The following is a 22,327-nucleotide window of genomic DNA, read 5'->3' on the forward strand; positions in this document are numbered from 1 at the left end:
ATATTTTACATTCATAACCTCGTTATTATTAAACTTAGCTCTCGAATATATTATATTACTCTCACCTATATTAAAATCATTTCCATATATGTCTCGTGTTACTACAAGATTCATTTTCAATTAGTCTAATGTATAAAGTAGATGAATTCAACTAAAAAGCAGAAGCAATATTCGATTTTAATAAAGAAAATCACGCAGAAGACTCAACTGAAGATAAAAAACCGGCATTGATAACAATTAAACATAAAATAAGCCAAAACAATGAGTTTGAAAGCAGTTATCATAATATTGGTCTTAAGCAAATCTAGTAAGAGTGCAAAAACACCATTGAACGAGAATGACGTAAAGGACAATGAAATCAAATACAATGACTTGGATGAACATACACTAGTAACTGATGCAGCTATATTCCCTTACGTGGCAGCTGTTCTGAAGATGTCCAGGTATCTAAGTGCTGGTGCTCTGATAGACGAGAATTGGGTGCTAACTGCTGCCGATGCTTTGTTTCTGTAAGTATTAGTATTATTTATTTGTACTAAATAGCATAAGTAGCGTTTGTCAGCACTTTTGCATGCGTACCGGGGATAAACATTTCTCCATGTACACGTGATATATGCGCCGACCTCGACACATTGTGACGACGAAGTAGAGGCTCTGTATGAGGAAATTTCAAAAGCCATACACTCCTCCGAAACACACTTCACCGTTGTGATGGGGGATTTCAATGCAAAGGTGGGCACACGGAATAGCGATGAGTTGAGAATAGGGCCATTTGGATATGAGCAGCGAAACCATCGGGGCCAGCGGCTGGTCGACTTTATGGAGAGGGAGAGACTCTATTTGATGAACTCCTTCTTCCAGAAGCGACCGGCCAAGAAGTGGACATGGATAAGCCCTGATGGTTCTACCAAAAATGAGATCGACTTCATCATGGCGACCGAAAGACGTATATTCAGTGATGTCTCTGTGATAGCGAAGGTGAAAACCGGTAGCGATCACCGTATTGTCAGGGGCACACTGAACATCAATGTAAAACTAGAGCGGTCACGCCTGGTGAAGTCCACGCTCCGCCCTGGACGTGCCCAGATCCAAAACCCCGAGCAGTTCCAACTCCAACTGCAAAATCGCTTCCAGTGTCTAGCTGATTGTGGAAACGTGGACGAGATAAATAATGGGTTGGTGGAAACTGTCCGAGCAGTGGGGTCAGACTTCTTCAAGACCCCCGCCGAAACAGGCCCCAAAAGCTCTCCGACGGAACCTTAAAACTTCTTAAGGATCGTAGCGAGATGAGGCTGCAGTCTTCAGACGATATGTCTGAATACGGCAAGCTCAATAGACGAATCTCGAAATACATGCGACGTGACCTGCGGGCCTATAACGCCGCAAGAGTCAGAGACTTAATTGAGCGAAACAAGGGCTCAAAAGTCTTCGCAAAGAATTCGTCTGTTGGGCAAGGCCAAATGACGAGGCTGAAGACCGAGGATGGCAGCGTCATCTCGTCGAAGTCCGAGATCCTCGGAGAGCTCGAGAGGTTTTACGGACAGTTATACACCTCAACACGGCAACCCATCGTCGGTACAGCTCGGGACCCAAGAGCTAAACTGACGCGGCACTACACTGAGGATATCCCAGACATCAGCCTGTACGAGATTAGGATGGCTCTCAAACAGCTTAAAAACAACAAGGCGCCGGGCGATGACGGAATCACGTCGGAACTTCTGCGAGCGGGTGGAAAACCGATACTTTTAGTCCTCCAGAAGCTATTCAATTCCGTCATACTCGAGGGAACCACGCCGGTAGCATGGCAACGGAGTGTGGTGGTTCTGTTCTTTAAAAAAGGCGACAACTGTCTGCTAAAGAACTACAGACCTATCTCACTTCTGAGCCATGTGTATAAGCTGTTTTCGAGGGTCATCACGAACCGTCTCGAACGCAGGCTTGATGACTTCCAGCCTCCCGAACAAGCCGGATTCCGAAAAGGTTTCAGTACCATAGACCACATTCATACGCTGCGGCAGATTATACAGAAGACCGAGGAGTATAACTTGCCACTATGCTTGGCGTTTGTGGACTATGAGAAAGCCTTCGATTCAATCGAAACCTGGGCGGTGCTGCAGTCTCTCCAGCGGTGCCACATCGACTATAGATACATCGAGGTTTTGAAGTGTTTGTATAACAACGCCACCATGCGCATCCGACTCCGGGAAGAGACTACGAGGCCAATCCAGTTGCGGAAGGGCGTGAGACAGGGAGACGTTATATCTCCGAAACTGTTCACGAACGCACTGGAGGACGTTTTTAAGCTCTTGGACTGGAGCGGACGCGGCATCAACATTAATGGCGAATACATCACTCATCTCCGTTTCGCCGATGACATAGTCGTAATGGCAGAGTCGCTGGAAGAGCTGAACACCATGCTCAGCGACCTCAATACCGTTTCCCAACAGGTGGGCCTTAAAATGAACATGGACAAGACGAAAATCATGTCAAATGTCCATGTTGCACCTATACCGGTTGTCGTTGGGAGCGATATACTCGAAGTTGTAGACCACTACACATACCTGGGTCAGATCATCCAGCTAGGTAGGTCCAACTTCGAGAAAGAGGTCGCTCGAAGAATCCAACTCGGATGGGCAGCATTTGGGAAGTTGCATGAAGTCTTCTCGTCAAAAATCCCGCAGTGTCTGAAGACCAGGATGTACAACCAGTGTGTGTTGCCAGTGATGACGTACGGTACCGAGACATGGTCCCTAACTGCTGGCCTTTTAGAAAGGCTCAGAGTCGCCCAGCGCGCGATGGAGAGAGCTATGCTCGGAGTATCTTTGCGCGACAAAATCCGAAATATGGAAATTCACCAAAGAACAAGAGTTACAGACATAGCTCTCAAAATATGCAGGCTGAAGTGGCAATGGGCAGGCCACGTCGCTCGGAGGACTGATGGCCGCTGGGCCAGGAAGGTGACTGAGTGGCGACCGCGGACCGGAAGACGCAGCGTGGGCAGACCTCCCACTAGGTGGACCGACGACATCGTCAGAGTGGCGGGGAGCCAGTGGATGCAGGTGGCGGCTTGTCGTTCTACGTGGAGGACCAAGGGGGAGGCCTTTGTTCAGCAGTGGACGTCTCTCGGCTGATGATGATGATGATGATGATGACACGTGATATAATTCGTTAAGCAAATACAAATAGGAGATATTATCATAATTGAATTTCCCTTTAACATAATGTGCAACATTTTACGGGGAGCGCTGGATGTTAGAAACTACGTCCCTCTCTAGTTTCCATGTAGCAGTGCCCTTCTACAAAAACATAGACAATTGTCTACATGTTAATGAGCGCTTATAACTTATCTACACCATTTTGTGTACACAGTACACAATCAGACTCTGTCTGTGGATCAAACATCCAAATACGTCCTGTAGTTTTGTCGTAAAATAGTAATAGACATATGGACATACATACTAGGAATATATGCATTTATAATATTAGTATTAAGAAAAATGCAAGCATACAGCCGAGCCGGCCTCACGGCTGTAGTGTTATTCTGGTCGTGCCGTGCCGAATCATGACTCTCCTAAGTATAGTATGCAAAAGTACCTAATGTTAGGGTACTTATCATTTTGTATCGCTTCTAGGGCTACCCTTTTGGAAATAAAAGGGTGATATTTCCATAATATGTATGTATGTGGAATAAAAGGGCTCATCTAGTGAGAACTCATGATTAATGAATGACCTAGCCTCATACATGCGATGGATCAGGGTTTCTATAATTATAAATACCATTACTCAGTGAATATTTTTTTATGCTGACTTTGGATGGGATAATGGAAACAGGTCTGTAGAGTACTTTGAGCTGAAGGACTTGTACTCATAAATGTAATTGAAGCTAAAGGAGTTTGTAAAGGATGTTGCTTTAAGAATATTATGCTGACTTCTTTAATAGACTGCACAGTTGATGCGGTGGCTGAACAGCTGGCTGCCGTGGAACGTGTAACCGGTTCGATTCCTGCACCGAGCAACTCTGTGTGATTTACAAATTGTTGTTTCTGGTCTGGGTGTCATGTGAATTTGTATGTTTATAAGCGCACCTACGACACAAGGGAAAATCTCAGTGTGAAGCAATGTTTAATTTAAGTTCTTTGACGAGATATCTGGAAAAGCTAATAATGACCGGTATAACATAATGCAATGAAAGTACGAATGTAATGGAAGCTAAAGGAGTATACGAAAGATTATAGCAAATGGCAATCTGTAGTTCTTTCTAGCTCCTTAGGATTTTTTCAATGAGACAAGTTCACCACTGCCTCTCTAATCTACTGTAACTGCTGTAAGTCAAACTAAAAGAGTATACGAAAGATTGGTGCAGATGGTACTCTATAGTTCTTGCTAACTCTTGAAGATTTTTTTAAACAAGCCTACCACAACCTCTTTCATCTACAGCAACTCCTGTAAGCCAAGCTAAAGTAGTATACAAAAGATTGTTGAAGGTGGCACTCTATAGTTCTTATTAACTCCTTAGGAAAAAAGAATGAATTGATGAGTATGTAATAACCTAGAATTTGGGCGATAGATTTCGAATTACAAGTTTGGTGGAAATAGCATTTATAGTATTGTAACTATTAGTAAGACCTATCTCAAAATTTATAGACAACCGTTTTGGGTCCAAATTTGGATGTAGATCTCAATCTACGATATCCGTTCAATTATTTATTGCTTAACCACAATTGTAGGTACAGGTGTAAGGATTCTATCAATTGATAGAAACAGTTGTAAACCCTATTGGGTTTGACATAAATAACATTTTCGTATAAACGGTATTTTAGTGTTTGAAGCGCTAAAATGAAACTAGTTTTTGTAAAATAATATTTTTGTTTAGATTGTTATTTGGGTTCAACAATTGGAGTGTCTATTAATAGAAGTACTGCTATTATTTATTTAGCAAATTCACTGTTTAATTGATGTACATTTTAGTAATGAAAACGTTTTGGTAAACAACTATTATTTTTTTAATGACTTCCAAACTAATTTGTTAGTGCATTTAATTATCTATATTATTGTATATTGTATACATTTCAATTTTGAACTATAAAAAAATATCAGAAACATCAAACAGATGTGCCTTTCTCTTACGATTTGGACAAACTAATATTATTCTAAATGCTAAAGCTCGTTACTTCTTAACGCTATATCTACTCTACCAATCTTGTTGAAATCTACATTATTATATTACAGTTTTTTTTTTCATTTATTTATTTAGTACAACCAACAAATCTTACACTAGTTACAATGTTCTTATGTTATCGTAAATCTTATGCTTAGTGTAAACTTAATTACAGGTCGCCACAGCATGTTTAGTAGATATAGATACGTAAAAGCTATTCAAATAGATTTATCATTCATGGAATCACAACATAAACTATGGTTATAAAAGATAGTTATAATATATTACGTCAGAATAAAGGATGATTCACGCTACACCGTGTTGCGACTGGGCCGTGCCAATCATCCTCAATACCCATCGACATTTCAACGCCGGGCGTCGGCTGATGCCCGGCCGGGACACGGTCAGGCATGAGTCAGGTATTTAACCGTGTGCTGTAACGTGATTCATCTTTAAGATTAACTTAACAATTTTCTTAACATTAAAAAAAGTAACGTCACGCCTTTTATCCCCGAAGGGGTAGGCAGAGGTGCTCATTACGACACGACGTAATGCCGTACGAAACGTAATACAATGTACACCCACTTTTCACCATCTGTGTTATAAGTCCCATATTATATGAGGTGAGCCTATTGCCATATACTGGACACAATTCTAAATTCCGTGTTCTACTGAATTTTTTTTACAAAAACACCCCAGAAATACTTTGCTCTAACCGGGAATCGAACCCGAGACCCCTTGTTCGGCAGTCGCACTTGCGACCACTCGACCAACGAGGCAGTCTTTACATCAACCATCTTCTATTCCAGGATGCGAGAATCAACAAGGATGCTCCGAGTCAGACTCGGCAGTATAAACTACAGGAAAGGTGGTACAGTGCTGCCGATAAAGTACGTGGAGATCCACCCATACTTCGATGATAGCCAGCCCATTTATGACCTGGCTCTGATCAGGATCCCTGAACCTGTGAGGTTTACTCCAAGTCTCAGATCTATAAGATTGCTGAAGGCCTTCAAAGAGGTTGATGCTACGCATTTCATTGTGACTTCTTGGCCGTTTCCTATTGTAAGTTTTATCTTTTTTATCTATATTTTATATGTGCTGATGCGGTATTCTAAGCCAATAATAATATTAGTTGCAAAGTAATAGGGGACGATTCTGAATTGCTAAGTATTGGCCAATTGTGTGGGAGAGCCATGCTTCGGCACGAATGGGCCGGTTCGACCGGAGTGATACCAGCTTACCAAACAAAGCTTGCGTTGTGTGTGTGAGGTTACCGGAGGCACAATTCCCGCATTCTCAATCTTCCCAATCCCCGATTCCCCAACAACCCTCAAATTCCTAACCTCCAAAAGGCCGGCAACGCCTATAGTGTTTCGAGTATCCATGGGCGGCGGCGATTGCTTATCATCAGGTGATCCGTCTGCTCGTTTACCGGCTTACACCATAATAAAAATAATATTTAACAAAATAAAAAAGAAAATATTATGACAACAAATATTCAAATTTGGAGCACCAATTTCCAAATATTCATATTTGGTGCAACATTCATACACCTTGCAGTCCAAGAGTGTCGTTTCGCAGTAAATGCAAATTTTGATTGAATTTTTCTCAAACAGTTTAGCTTAGTGGATTTTAAAAGTATCCGTTCCAATTACAGGGCAGACGGCTCTCTTCTAATTGGAAGGAGATAGAAATAGTTTAAATTAAGCTCTCGAGATCAAGAGAGTCAGTTTTAACAGGAAATGTAACGAAGTTAGGGAAACCGCTTAAAATCTTAATAAACTTTATACTTTGTTAAAGCCAGACTGTGTTTCAATCTTGTAGATATTGGAATTTGTTTGTTTATTTGTACCGGTAACTGATCTTTAAGGTTCGGGTTGGAAGCGGGGGGTATAAGGCAGTAGTGGACAACGTGACTGCTGGTCAATGTGGAATGTTCTATGTATTTTTATGTAATGATCTCCATAGTTAAGCGACACGACACCGACACCAAAAATTAAGAGCTGTTAACCGTGAAATTAAAACGCATATAAATGGAGTTGATGTTTCTTATAAAACTACATACTATCAAATCCGTTTTAGCAGTGTAACCAGATATAAAGTTTTAGAATATTTAAAATTCACCCCCATTTTTTTTTTGGACAGATTATAGCAAGGGATAGGCAAAGGTGTATATCAAGGCACGTAATGCCACTGCGCAATGCACACCCACTTTTCACCATTTGTGTTATAAGTCCCATGTAATAGGGGGTGAGCCTATTGCCATAAACTGAGCACAATTCACTAACATAGCTTTTACACGTCAATAACATTAATGGCTTTAATATTTCAGTCCCAACAAGGCGAAGTGACATCAGACGAATCGGACCAAATAAAATCGATGGAGCTAATCAAACAGAGACGGATCCTCTCAGTCACACATCTACATCCATCAGATGCTGATGCCTGCGCTGAAGAACTGACTTCTTTAGGAGTTAATGACACAGAAGCGATGATGTGTTTGGATACTGGAGTTATGGTCGATCCTTGCTCGGTGAGATGAGTCTTTCTTATGATAGAGACTGGGTATGAAAATTAAAAATCTGTTTCGTCCGTCAGTTAGGTACCCAATGAAAAAATTTAGACACGTGTTTTTTTTTGTTCTATATGATAACAATACTTAGATAATTAGAATCAACGTTTAGGAGTGGGAGCAAATACGTCATTTCTACGTATCATTTTATCTGCGAACGTATTTGTTTCCATAAGAGAATAAAGAATACGTATCGAATAATTTAAAATATACTACAAGACGGACATTAAAATAAAAATTAGTCAGTAGTAGTAAGTTAGTTAAAACTGTAGTAATAAATCATACATATTAGCCTTCTTCAGTAATCGTTCGTTCGCTCATTAGACGTTCGTTCATTAGACGCAAAAGAGGACCTATTATACAAACTTTATGCTATCTTATGTATGTGTGTGTGTGAAATAGAATTTTGCAACTAAATGAAGCAGATAATATCTTCAACCAATTGAGCTGAAATTTTGTATACACATTTAGTTTGCATGAAGTTTGTATGAAGGCTTGGCTTTTATAAAACATATTATATTTTTTTTCTTTTTGTAGGTAAACGACCAATTTAATCCGCGATCTTCAACATTAATGACCATCTTTGTTCATATATATTTTTTATAAACTTTCCAGAGAGACGCAGGAGCACCAGTAGTACTGAATGGTGTGCTGTGGGGTGTAGTATCATCTTGGAGACCAGCGAACTGCGAGCCAGAACAAGCAGGACCAAGCTTCGTGACGTTAGTCTCGGCTCCTAATGTCGACTCCTGGATACACGACACTGTAGACGGACACAAGTGGGTCGATAGAAGTGATGAGGAATAAAATTGTTGTTGTTTTTATGGGATAACCCTGTAAACGAGCAGACGGATCACCTGATGGTAAGCAATCGACGTCGCTCATGGACACCCGAAACACTAAAGGCGTTACAAGGATTGATTGGGATTCGGGGATTCATGACACAGGGGTGAGTAATTATAGTATTACTAACGAACAGCAATGATTTTTATATATAGAGAGACAAAGTAATGTAAATAAAATATTTATGTAAGATTAACTGATATTGATGTTTCTCTTTTACCTCTCAACTTTTGACCCAATAGAAGAGATTATGAAGAAGATATTTTATATTTGAAAGGAAAAACTTAGCCTTACCAAAAAAACAAAAGATTAAGAAACAAACTAAAAATAGACAAACATAATATACCAACCACGAAACAAATACATATGTCATGTACCGTATTTCAATAGATTTCAAAGAACTGTCAGTTTTCAAGTGATAATAGAATTTTCCTACATAACACAGGTAGATTGGATTCTATGATTGAAAACCGACACTGGATGTAGGAGAGCGGTGAACGAGTGCTCGAATAAATGAAAAATAATACGCCATTTTTTGTTGCTTTTTAAAGTGGTTTGTAAATGTTTGTACATCGAATGAGCTATTAATTTTTTTGTAGTTTTGATATTTCATGTTTTTCAATGGGATAGGACTGTGAACGAGCGGTCGGGTTAGCTGATAGTAAGCGTTTGGTGCCGTCTATGGACCCCGAAACATAAGAGGCGTCATAAGTGCGTTGTCGGTTTTTTAGAGGTTAGGCATGAGTCCTTACAAGTGCTTTGCCGGCCTTTTGGAGGTTAGGAATTTGAGAATTGTTGAGGGTTTGGGAATTAGGGAGGGGGGTTATTGAGCTGACCGTACTCATACGACGAAACACAATGCAAGCGTTATTTTATGTCGGTTTTCTGTGAGGCTGTCGTATCACTCCGATCGAGCCGGCCCATACCTGCCGAAGCATGCCTCTTTTTCAAATATTGTATTTAATGCTACGTATTTTATTACACAGGACGACAGAAACAGTACCGTAATGGTATACGTATAGTATGTAGTAGAATACCTAGGTATATGTATAGTAATCAAAATAGAGTTCAATGACCCAGGACAGCTAAATACAGAAGACATGCCTTATCAAATAGTTGGGCCTCGATATTAAATAAAATGGTGTGATCCAGTTAGGGTTATTGAATAAACCCCTTTCACTAGAAGGGTTTTAGCAATTTAGGACCCTTTCTTGTTCTTTGAGTCTGTTATTAAATCTAATTTCGGCTACGTTTTGAATGGGGTATTGAGGATGGTGATACGATTACTAGTTGTTAGGTATTTGATTCCTGCAATTATTAGATTGCTTACAACTTGCCTGATTGTAAAATTGAAAAGTAGCCTAAGTACATTTGCGACATCAGAGGTAGGGTGCATGTCATGTAAGTTTCGGTTCATGTTTTTATTTAATTTTAGAAAACTCTTTAACTTTGCTGTAATAAAATGATAACTCAAATAGAACAGTTTCTTTTTGAGGAGAAAAATCTACAAATTACTTCTCTCGCCTTGGGCGAGATCAAATGGGAGTGTCAGACTCTCTGAAAACAACCCGTTATGTAATCACTAAGCTTGCTCAATGCGGGTTGATGATTTCCAACTTGTAATTAGAAATTATAAGCCCAAATTTGCTCACGATGTTTTTCTTCACCGTTTGTATAAATAACTCAGAAAAAATCATATTGGTACTTCCCATTGGTAGGTTTCAAGCCCAGACTCTCATGGATGAGAGGAAGGCGTCTTAAACCTCTGAGCCACCAGACCGCAAGATTTATAAGCATCATTAATTTAAATCAGCTTTTTGTAATTAGTCAATGTGTAAAAAAAAGAAATTGTTTGTTCTACAATTTAATTTCACAATTTAATCAAAAAGTCTCAAACTGTTTTGCGGGTACGGTCGCAAAAAGAGTAAACTAATGAATTTCAAACAAATCACATTGTAAACATTCTGTTTGTTCTGTAGAGGTGGAACAAAGTTTTGTTTTTGTTTGAATTTGTTTTTATTATAGCCACATAGCGTTGTATACTAGTATGAACTCACTCACTCGTACAATTTATGTGTGACTTTCTATTTATTCTGTGATTTAAAAGTATAAAAAATAATTACTTAATTTAAAAATTAAACTGGTACGGTATTGAATATAATCTCTGTCACAAGATGTAGTTCCTTAGAGCCGGCACTTACTGCCGACATGTTATCGTAATATTGAAAATAAATTAACATGCATTCTAAACTCATTGAAATATTATTTAAAATAACTTGATTAATGATAAAATCCTTTGTCATGCCACGCTCCAGTCGTCCAGCCCCTACGGTGCTTTTCCACCAGATATGTGCTATGCTACGTTGTTATGGATGCTACCAATCATATTCATTGGTACACATACCTTAACACTGGTCAAAATGGCTCAGCTAAGCCCTGTTTTTTATACGGAAAGATGCGTGCTATGGATATGGATGGTTTCCCTACTATAGCTACATTGCATACTTCCTCGCACAGCTACATAGCTTAATATCAGCGGAAACGGTCACATAGTTTCACAGCTTACCTATTACATCTTCGTAGCATAGCTACATAGCACATCTCTGATGGAAAAGCACCCTGAGTCACTTCATAGTCGTATTATCTGCTTAAATCTATTATGTCGTCGCCCCAACAAACTGCACAAAAAGGTGAATCAAAATCCCAATATCAGAAAACTAATAAAAAAAGAAAATAAGTAACAAAATCCATCATAACTTTCCTCTCTTTTCTCTCGCAACAAAACTAATGAAAACTTATAAAAGAGAAAGAAAGATAAAGATACTCTTCCTTTTATCTTTTGCTGGGAAAGAACGTGGGGCTTTAAATGAATAGTTGTAAGTGTGAAATGCGTGCACCGGCGAGTGGGATAAGTGATAGTGGGCACCGGACAACATGTAATTGCTATGGTGGGGTAAGTCATAAACTTGTTTAGCGATAAAAATGAATATTATGATTTATATTAGAGATTAATCCTACGCGTGTCCTGCATGAGCGATCTTGACGCGAAGGCGATGCGATGCGGCGCGGCGCGAAAACAACAAACTGTCAAAATCTATTGCCGTGGCCTACGTAACCAATCGCACATGGGATGCGGTGAATCGCGGTACAACTCGTCGTGAACGCGATCAATTGGCTTCATATTTTGTTTTTGTCACGTTTTTGTTTATAATATCAGAAACAGAAACAAAACGAAATGATTCACATGCACATAGGACATGACATAACATAAGCCGACGATTTGAAGAAATATTTTTGTATTGGATTTATTTTTTGAGTTATTTATCGAGAATATAGGCTATATTAACACATCATGCAACGACAAATAGGGTACAAATACGAACTAGAATAAGAGGCCGGCTCGAATAAACCAACCAATCAAAGCGCTGAACGCGCTCTCATGTCGAATACTTTAAACGTACAGCAAACTCATACTATAGGTACTGATTTTGGACTGAGAACGGTTTATAACTTCGGCCGTTAAAGGTAGACGTCCACAGGCCCGCATCATATGCATCGCACGCGCCGCACGCAACAGATTTTAATTTGTCTTGTATAGAAACTCTTACAACTGCGTCCACTCATCTCGTACTCGTACGTACTCATTCTGACCACATCATCAGCAATGCCTACATGCGATGCGTACTGATGACGTCTTAAAGAATGCGTACGACGCGTGCGATGCGTACGATGCGGGTATGTGGACACTTACCTTAAAGAGCCATTCACAAGATTCCTTTTTCAAAACCGCCGATGTCTTTATTTTGTACCACCGACAAATCCCGTAAAGTTATAGTAGGTAGATGCTACTCTGCACTCGGGCGCATTAATAAGATATTATCTAACCACCGTATTCCGTGTAATTACTTATCTGTCTTGTGTTTCTTTGTTTGTGTGCAATTAATAGTTGCGCCTTTGTTCAGGATTAGCCACTTGTAGATAGCAATGGTTTATTTAAATGGTTTATTTCTAGCTTTGTTTGTGCAACAGTTTTGTTTATTTCTGTTCGTAGGTTTTTTTCGGAGCTGCACACTGGCTTTCAGGTTACCGGAGCTCGAAAAGCAGGAGTAGGAACGGGGCGGTTTTTAGTCCATCAGACTCTGACACTCGCTATTGCCTGATTGAGAGTAGGAGAAGTCGTTGGACGGTTCTCCTCCATAAGTTGGTTATGAGGAGAATACGTGCTTTATAGTCGACATTGTCTACCACCATGCAAGCTGCTGGTGGCTAAATAATTAAATAATATTAATAAAGTAGTAACATCACGCCTTTTATTCTCGAAAGCGTAGGTTGTACTATATACAATGTATACTCACTTTCCACCATTTATGTTATAAGTCGCATGTAATAAGCGGGTGAGTCTATTGCCATATACTGGGCGCAATGTCAGACTCTACTCTATACTACAACAAATTTCCGAAAAACCGAAAAAGTAACCCAGCATTATTTTGCCCGATATTCTAAATCACACAACACTACAAGAAGCAGTACTCGTATCTAAAACTACTTGAAAAATGTAGAACACAGAAACAGATAAACTTAAAAAGTTTTCCATTGCAATTTTTCAGTAGTACCTTACCAACATTTTATAGCGGGACTGTTTGTGGGGCGACCAATATATTTTTATTGGACCGGCTACACCCTGTACCTCTATAAACAGGGTGATATAAGTAACACTGTCGAGCGACGGTATTACTGACTGTGTTTATTTCGTACGTACTACTTTTTTCTAGGCTTAGTATTTTGTGTTAATATTTTCTTTGGATTAGTGATATTATTATCGACTCGGTATTGTTTGGAGTTTAAGATACGATAACCAGTAACATTGTATTTAAGCCTAAAACTTTTGTCTGGCAGTCCAGTTGAAGACTAATTTACCGGAGCTCCGACTCGAAGGGCACGAGTAGCAACGGGGTGGTTTGTAGTCAGTAAGTGTCTGACACTCTCTCTCACCTCGCCCAAGGTGGGAGAGAAGATATTGGATGATTTAACATCCTTCAAAAATTTGGCGTTTCGAGTGTCCACGGGTGGCTTCGATTGCTTACCATCAGGTGATCCGTCTACTCGTTTACCGGCTTATAGCATAAAAAAGACCTTATAATATGTCACAACGTTTATACATATAAAATATCCCAAAAATCCCATTTTCACATCACACTACTCAATTAAGAGCAAAAATAAATAAATAAATAACTGAACTGAAAATGGAGTAAATAATCGTCGGCAAAGCCATCAATTCACATTGAAACTTCAATCAAAATGAGAATGAATGATGATTTTCCAATTTGATTTCACAAGCCGTTGGTCCGTGAAGAAAAAATGGTATGAACCTGATGGTGTGTGCGAGATCTTATCTCCAGTATTTTATCATTACTGAGGAGTTATAGTGTAGATATTATATGAGTGTCGTGGTGGCCCGGCTTTATTTGGCTAAAAATATGATTAGAAGAAAATATTATTTTTTTCGTTTGTTTGTTTGAACGATGCATCTCACTCAGTATGGCCATTGGATGGATTTCTTCTTTAAGTCTTTGACTGCCAATAGAAAACTGTTGAAGGCAAATCCTCCGCTAACGTCGGTCACCGGTGATCGCCACGGCGTTCAATGTGTTAAGGTAGGTGTCCACAGGCCCATATCATACGCATCGTACGCATTCCGTATGACGTCATCAGTACGTGTCGCATGTAGGCATTGCTTATGATGCGGATCAGTGGACGCAGTTGTATAAGTTTCTATACAAGACAAATTAAAATTCGTTGCGTGCGGTCCGCGCGATGCGTGCGATGCGTACGATGCGGGCCTGTGGACGCGTACCTTTAAAGATAAATTAATAAAAAATGCATAGCAATGATAACTATAAACTACTACAAACTGCAAAACAAGAAAAGAATAATCTTCAAAAGCAAATACCAGCAAATGAATTCCACTTTTATATTCAAAGAGGAATCTAGTGGAATCTAAATAATGTGGAAAGTGCAGTATAATTAAATAATAGGAACGAACGCTGCTACGAGTATATCTCCGGCCATGTTTATGATGCCGTGCGTTCCTTGCGATTCAACCAAGGAGGTTAGAAAGAAATAGAAGTAAGTTTTGAATAGACTGTAAAGTCAAAGTCAAAGTCAAAGCATTTATTTCAATTAATCCTAAATTAGGCACTTTTGAAACGTCAAATTAAATTGTCCGTCAGTCTGTCTGTCAGTGAAGCTAGGCGCTCGTTCCAAAATGTTGCTTCGAATGGAGAAGAACGAGCAAGAAACTCCATCGTTACTCTTTTCAAAAAATGTTTTTTACAATATCTCTGATACATTATTTGATCATTTACCTATTGTATATATATGTAGGAACAATGTAACTACAATACGACGTCAAAACTATGGGACAATAAAACCAATTTGTAAAGAATATAAATTAAAAAAGCGGGTTGTTTCAAACATAGTGCCCACATATGTACACTTACAATTTTGAAATAATGCTTCTATACAAATAAAAAATAATCTTTAATTTAATTTTTCAAATAAAAAAAAATAAATAATGTAATCTGTTGTAGTGCCTCGGAAGTTTAAGACACCCGTTTCTCATGCATGAGAGAGTACGGTTACAAAACCTAGCAACACACAATACCAATGTGACTTTTTCCGAGTTATAAGTACTTTCTAAGATTATTTAGACGTCACTGATAAATGGTGAAGGAAAACATTGTGAGGAAACCTGGGCTTATAATTTCTAATTATAAGTTTGAAATCGCCAACCCGCATTGAGTAAGCGTGGTGATTAATGCTCAAACATTTTCCGTGTAAGAAGAGGCCTTTGGTCAGCAGTGGCCACTGACGGGCTGTTGAAGTAATGTGAGTAAACTATTTGCCCCTAGCGCAGCCCACAACTTTTTCTAATCATTATCAACACACGTGAGAGCACTAATGGCCCGTTTTTACATAAAAATAAAATTAGTCCCTTAGTGTCGATTCTTACCAGTACTTCTGCTGATTAAGTAAAGTTGATGACTAATTTGTTCATTTGTTATTTTTTTATTAAGATGGTAGTTTGCAATATAATAATTATCTAGATCCATTTATTAATTTTCGTGTTACTGGGATGATGAAGGGGTATGAAAATTAGAAATCTATTTCTATGTTCGTCAGTTTGGTAATGAAAAAAATATTAGACACGTCTTTTTTATTTTGTCATATAAGATAACAATAGTTAGATAAAACTAATTAAAGTTTAGGAGTGTGTGAGTAACGTCACGCGATTTTTTAAATCAATATAGGTATCTTTGAAAGTATGTGTTAAATAAATCTACAAAATAAATATTAAAATAAAAAAAAGTCATCTACTCTATTAAGCAATAAATTATTTAAAACTAATAGTTTATTAAAAATTTCTACGGCAAAGATTATCAAAACAATATTCAACAAGACAGACTCACCTACTTTCCAAAAAAACGACCAATCTCAGAAATTGACCAGACACCAACCTAACAAACCTTCCTATCTTTCCTTTGCAACAATACCTTCTCTACTCCCATTCGTTCGCAATGTCTGCCCCATTTACAACGATCTACGGCTGGACGTAAAATGCGCTTATATCTTTTAGGTACGCCAGGTACGCCAGGCGGGATCAACCAGACACCGCCCAGGATATGTGGAGAGACGGGCTTAGGGATAAATGTATTGCAAGCATTATTCTGCATTCTTACTAACATAAACACAATTGTAGGTAACTGTGTTGAAGTATATGTTAGGTTGGTGCTATTGGGGTTTGGTTTTGTTGTCTCGTTATGTTGTTGGGTAAAGGATTATCGGGTTTGTAATGATTTTGAAATTCTATGAAGATTATTTTATTATAATTTTCGTGAGACATACTAATTAATTATTATGTTATCGGCTTACTCACGTAATTGATTGACGAGGAACTCTAGCTTGGGTTGAAAATAGCCGAGTTCTTCGTCAAACAGCTACGTGAGTAAGCCGATAACATAATAATTAATTTCTATGAAGATGTTTTCGAAAACTAGATGGATAATACATATGGATGTAGGGTTTACTTCTTGCTTTCCTTTTGAGGTCCGATTAAGTCAAGATTTATCTATCTCTACTTTTATACTTCAAAGTATTTTTGCATCGATTGCTCGATTGACACGGTGGCTGGGCAACCGGTTGCCGTGCAACAAGTAGCGGGTTCAATTTACGCACGGAGGAATTCTTTGTGTGATCCACAAATGGTTGTTCCGGATCTGAGTGGCATGTAAATGTGAAATTGTTATTTGTAAACCCATCCATAATACAGGAAAAAAGGCCTAGTGTGGGACAACGTTTGAAAAAATACAGTAAAATACAACACAATTTAAAACGACCTATATAATAGACAATTTATAACAATTCATCATTTCACACAGCATAAAAACGAAGGCATTTTTATTATTTATTTGTGTAAAGAGAATTATATAATTCTAGAACTAAGATGGAAGACGAAACATCAAGTAAATGTGAACCATTAATCTAAGGTCTGACGCTCGATTAGACAGACACACGGAGAGTAATTGAAAAACTACCAGACACACAACTGTGGCAAATGAGGACTTGAGTAGGGTTACTATAAAATACGAATAGTTTGAAGTGAGAGGTGGTAGTATGTTTTTTGGGGCAAAATGTTTGGTTTGGTTATTTGGAAGATTGAAATCTATGGATGCGTGTTGGTATTTAAAATCAATGTGAATGTATTTAAATTATAATGAAAATTATTATATAACTGTTTTCTAGTGTGAGAAAAGTATTTTTTTTAAGAAACGCCTGCTAGCATTTTATAATCACACATTAGCCCCCGAGGAATCTCCGATTCCCCAACAACCCTTGTAACGCCTCTGATGTGCAAGTGCCCATAGGCGGCGGTGATTGCTTACCATCAAGTGATATGGCTGCTCGTTTACCAGCGTGTTCTATAAAAAAGTCCCTCATAATAAGTCACATTCCTAGTTTCATTTAATAATAACCTACAAAACATGACTTATTTACTTTGCATTCTACACAATTGTGTATTTAGCATTCATCGCCAAAATAAGAAGTATCCATTTTCAAAAGTAAGGTTCGGAATTAACGCAAAAGCTTCCTAAAACCAATAAAAATATTTAATACGACCATCTATCAACATTAAAATCGTATCCAAACTAGGCCAGACCACCATAAACAAGTCAGACACATAATTTTAAAACCATTACCAAAGCAGTCCTACATCTTAAACCATAAAAAGAAAAAAATATGAAAAATTCCGCCCTCCGCAAAACGTTTTGCTTAAATTGAATCAGAATAAACCGACCAGATTGTGAAGTCCATTTTACGAAGCTGCTACCGAGGTCATAACAAGATTTTGAACTTAACAGCATTATACAGTATTGGATAACTAACCTCGTTTCTAGTGGAAAATATCAAGGAAGGTTTGAGATAGTGTATATGTATGAGAGAGCAAATTGATTACTTCTTTAAGTCTTTGACTGCCGATAGAAAACTGTTGAAGGTAACGCACGCACACACATGAGGACTCAGGATACAAAAAAAAAACCTAATGTGAGACAACATTACTTTATTAACACATTGAACGCAGTGGTGGTCACCGGTGACCGACGTTAGCAGATTTGCCTTCAACAGTTTTCTATTGGACGGCCTCATCTAGTTATTTGAGAGATTGACGTGTAAAAGAGTTACGTTGTAACCTATTTGCAAAAATAAATATCATTTATCATTTAGTCAGCGCTTCGCTTCAAGCTTCCTTTTGCGAACTGCTAGGGAGTGGAACTCCTTGCCGGAGTCTGTGTTTCCTGATGGGTATAACCTGGGTGTCTTCAAAGCCCGAGTGAATAGGTTGCTTATGGGTAGACGTGCTCCATCGTAAGCCGCATCATCACTTACCATCAGGCGAGATAGCGGCCAAACGTCGGCCCATTTAACATAAAAAAGTCAAAGACTTAACTTAGCCAGGATAAAAATAAACAAATGTTTTAGACGCTTACAATATTGAAATGGTTTAGGTACTACATAAGTAAATTCCTACGAATCCTTTGTAACATATTATTATAGAAATTCCTACATTTCATTACGCTACTTGACCCCTGCCAATTTCTAGGTAACCGAAATTGCCTGGCCAAAGTTTTCGCTAGTATTCCATCATTATTGATCTTAGATACCAAGGGCCCGTTTAATATTGTAGATATGGGGATAAACGATCAAACTCAAATCATTTATTGAATTCATGTGTAGGTATATAGACATCATATTAACCGGTTAGTTTCAACATGAAGCCAACATAAAACCCTTTATTGTAATAAAAACTATTAATATTACTACTGCACAGTTTAGGCGATTTGCCATTAAACGTGTGCAAATTTGACCAAAGAGTTCTCACACGGAGAATGTTTAAGCATTAATCACCACGGTTGGCGATTTCGAACTTATAAATAGAGAATATAGACTCAGGTTTCCTCAAGTTGTTTTTCTTCACCGTAAGTCAGTGGTGTCTAAGTAGGTAATCTTAGAAAGAACATATAACTCGGAAAATGTCACATTGGTACTTGTAATTCTTCTTATTATAATTATAAGCAAATAATTCCCCCACTCTGTCACAACCATGCACTCCTAGTACCTAATTGTAACGTCAAGCAAAACAGTTGACATTCGCTTTGATCAAAACATTACTATAATGGTAATGACAGCCTACATTACTGTGTACATTAATGCATTACTCGTAGTATACCTACCGAAATTAACATGCTCTTTGAGAATACCACAATGACTTCGAACAGCATAATATTATTCTGTTGTTTCTTCAAGCTAAAAGTTATATCAATATTACAAAGAGACACTCCAATTTTATGTATTAAGTCGTCGTAGATTATGTAAAAAATATATAATTTTAGCTTCAATAATATAAGGTTCTTCATTTGATATATCTTGACATTTTCACATAATATTAACAAGTCGAGATCACAGATGAGATTGACGAATGGATAAGGATATAATAATATTATCAGATTTTTGATTAGCGAGAAGTTATTTTTGTATATTGGATTTTGTTATTATAGCTGTTATAATGTATTGAAAATTGGGAATAACGCAAAAAACGTGATAAAAAGCACCTCTAAAAATAAGAAGTAAAGTAAGAGTAAGAATTTGAAGTTTGACTGCAAAAAGACCCTTTAAAGTTTAATTTTCTAAGATGTTATAAAATTATGGTACCTACATTTTATTAATGTGCGTGTGAATGTGTGTGCTTAAGTGTGGGGCAACGTTTTTTAAAGATATATTTAACTGGTGGTGGTACTAACCAGCATTGAGCAAGCGAGGTGATTAATGCTCAAATCTTCTCCGTGTGATACGAGACCTTTGGTCAGCAGTAGCTACTTGTAGGCTGATGATGTGATAACACAAATGGTGAAAAATGGGTATACATTGTACAGCGGCATTACGTGCCGTAATGTGCACCTCTGCCTACCCCTATGAGTTTAAAAGCCGTGACGCTATAAAACGCAAGTCCCGTAGCTTTTGACTTTGCAAAGTTGCCCAAAATGGGCACAAACATCCCGAAGTTACGTACGGGACACATCACAAAAAGCGTTGGGCATGAAAAATGAAACCAAAACGTTGTAATAAGTTGTGAACGTGGATATGTCACGGACGGACCCAGAATAATGGTGAGAGAGGATGCGGTATATTTTAATTTGAGTTTTTACTCTAATTTAAGTTCAATAATAACTTATATAGTGTTCTTTTTAACTGCAAGAAGTCTATTGCGTCTATTGCATTGGACTTTGTGTTCTATTGTTCTATAAGTTGAGTAGAGAATTGTTATTGGACTGACCGATAGACAGACATTTTTAATATTATTATATTTGCTTTGACATTAAAAAGTGCCTTCCTAGTCAAGCTGAAATAAACTTATTTTGACTTTTGTTACTTATTGAATCCCGTTGAATATGGATATACATGGCATGACGTTCCCCCGAATCAAGTCTTGTACTTAGACTAGCAAACATTAAAGTATTCCAAAATAATCAAATAGTTATCTTCTTTTTAAAATGTATTAACATAAGTTTATTAAAAGTGAGTGAGTTTAGAAACAGTACGGGAGACATCGAACAATTTTAAAATATGGTTTTCCCGCTAAAGATCTAGATGTGGTGAACCCAGTGGTAAAAGTTGTCATTTTATTTAATTATAACCTTTTTTTTCCAAAAATTCCACTACCAAACAGTACATGAGCAATTTGCTCATACAGCGCACACATAAAATCTCCTACCAAATTTCTACGCTTCAAGTTTGTACCCTATACTCTGCGTGTCACAGTACAATTTGTCTTACTCCACCGTACCGTCAAGATGTAGCGACTAACTTTTTTTGAATGAATACAGGGAAAGGAATGAGAGATGAGACAAAATAGAATATGTCAAGAATATGTCATGTTGGGGTTGATGTTTATGACATTATTTTCATCACATTTTATTTTTATTATTTTTTATAATCCAGCGGTGACGTCGTGATGTGTGTCAATGTGTGCGTGTGTGTGCGTGTCTGTCAGATATAATTTAATTTTATCTTACAGTTTCGTGCTGTTGTGTAAGTATATATTCTTTGAAGCAAGTAAAAAGTATGGTATAAGCTGGTAAACGAGCAGACGGATCACCTGGTGGTAAGCAGTCGACGGTGCCAATAGACACCCGAAACACCAGAGGCGTTAGAAATGCGTTGCCGGCCTTTTGAGGGTTAGGAATTAAGGGTTGTTGGGGAATCGGGGATTGGGAAGATTGAGAATGGGCCTCCGGTAACCGCACTCACACAAAAAAATACAACGCAAGCGTTGTTTCACGTCGGTTTTCTATGAGGCCATGGTATCACTCCGGTCGAACTAGTCCATTCTTGCCGAAGCATGGCTCTCACACACTTAAACTCTGTTTACTAGGCAATCAAAATGGGAGACTTTCAATCTAAATACCCTTTTTAACCCTTTTCCAGTCTTCCATCTTATTTTCTAAGTAGAAAAACAACAGCAACACATAACGAATACTTTTTAAGTTAATCAACAATCGCAACGTAGGAACATTTGTATATTTTGCTCTTCGACGCGACATCCCTATATTTACTTAGCCATTAAATTCCCTTGATTGGATCTCGACTGAGACTTCAAGCTTGAATTTACTTACTAATATTGAAGATGAAAATGTCTGCATGTCTGTTTTAGTTAAATGTAGAAACTGCTGAACTTATTTGAATAGTACATTAAACCGTTTTTGTCAGCCTTTCTAAAATTTTAGAATGAAGGAGAATGTCGTTATATTTTGGTTTTCATCAGTCTCAAAGTGATACTATCAGTTAAGTGTTTCCTCACGCTAAGTTACACGCTTTAGTGATAGTTTGTGAGATTGGATAAAACCATAGGAGAAATTGGCAAAACACTGATAGGATAGTATAAAATTGAGGACGGCGCGGCAGTTTACTCCGGAGCTATCGACTACCTAGCGGGTTACCAAGGCTCCGGCTTGGAAGGCAGGCGTAGGAACGGGGTGGTTTTTAGTCAGTGAGAGTTTGACACTCCCTTTCGCCTTGCCCAATGCGGGTGAAGTCATTGGATGATTTTCTCCCTAAATAAATGGCAGTGAAATGATTGACAAAATGAAATCTGTATAAATGTAAGTGAAGCCATGAGCAAAAGCTAGTCCTAATTT

General features: G+C 38.1%; 1 protein-coding gene across 1 annotated transcript; it reads left to right on the forward strand.

Moving 5' to 3' along the window:
• The first annotated feature begins 246 nt into the window (after positions 1 to 246).
• Positions 247 to 8,617, forward strand: LOC118277098 (trypsin-like). Its single transcript, XM_050696556.1, has 4 exons — positions 247 to 509; positions 5,968 to 6,223; positions 7,494 to 7,694; positions 8,349 to 8,617. The coding sequence occupies exons 1-4, from the start codon at positions 262 to 264 to the stop codon at positions 8,538 to 8,540; spliced, it is 897 nt and encodes a 298-aa protein (XP_050552513.1). The 5' UTR covers positions 247 to 261; the 3' UTR covers positions 8,541 to 8,617.
• Positions 8,618 to 22,327: the final 13,710 nt, after the last annotated feature.

This window comes from Spodoptera frugiperda, chromosome 10, assembly GCF_023101765.2.
Source record: "Spodoptera frugiperda isolate SF20-4 chromosome 10, AGI-APGP_CSIRO_Sfru_2.0, whole genome shotgun sequence".
NCBI classification, from domain to species: Eukaryota; Metazoa; Arthropoda; class Insecta; order Lepidoptera; family Noctuidae; genus Spodoptera; species Spodoptera frugiperda.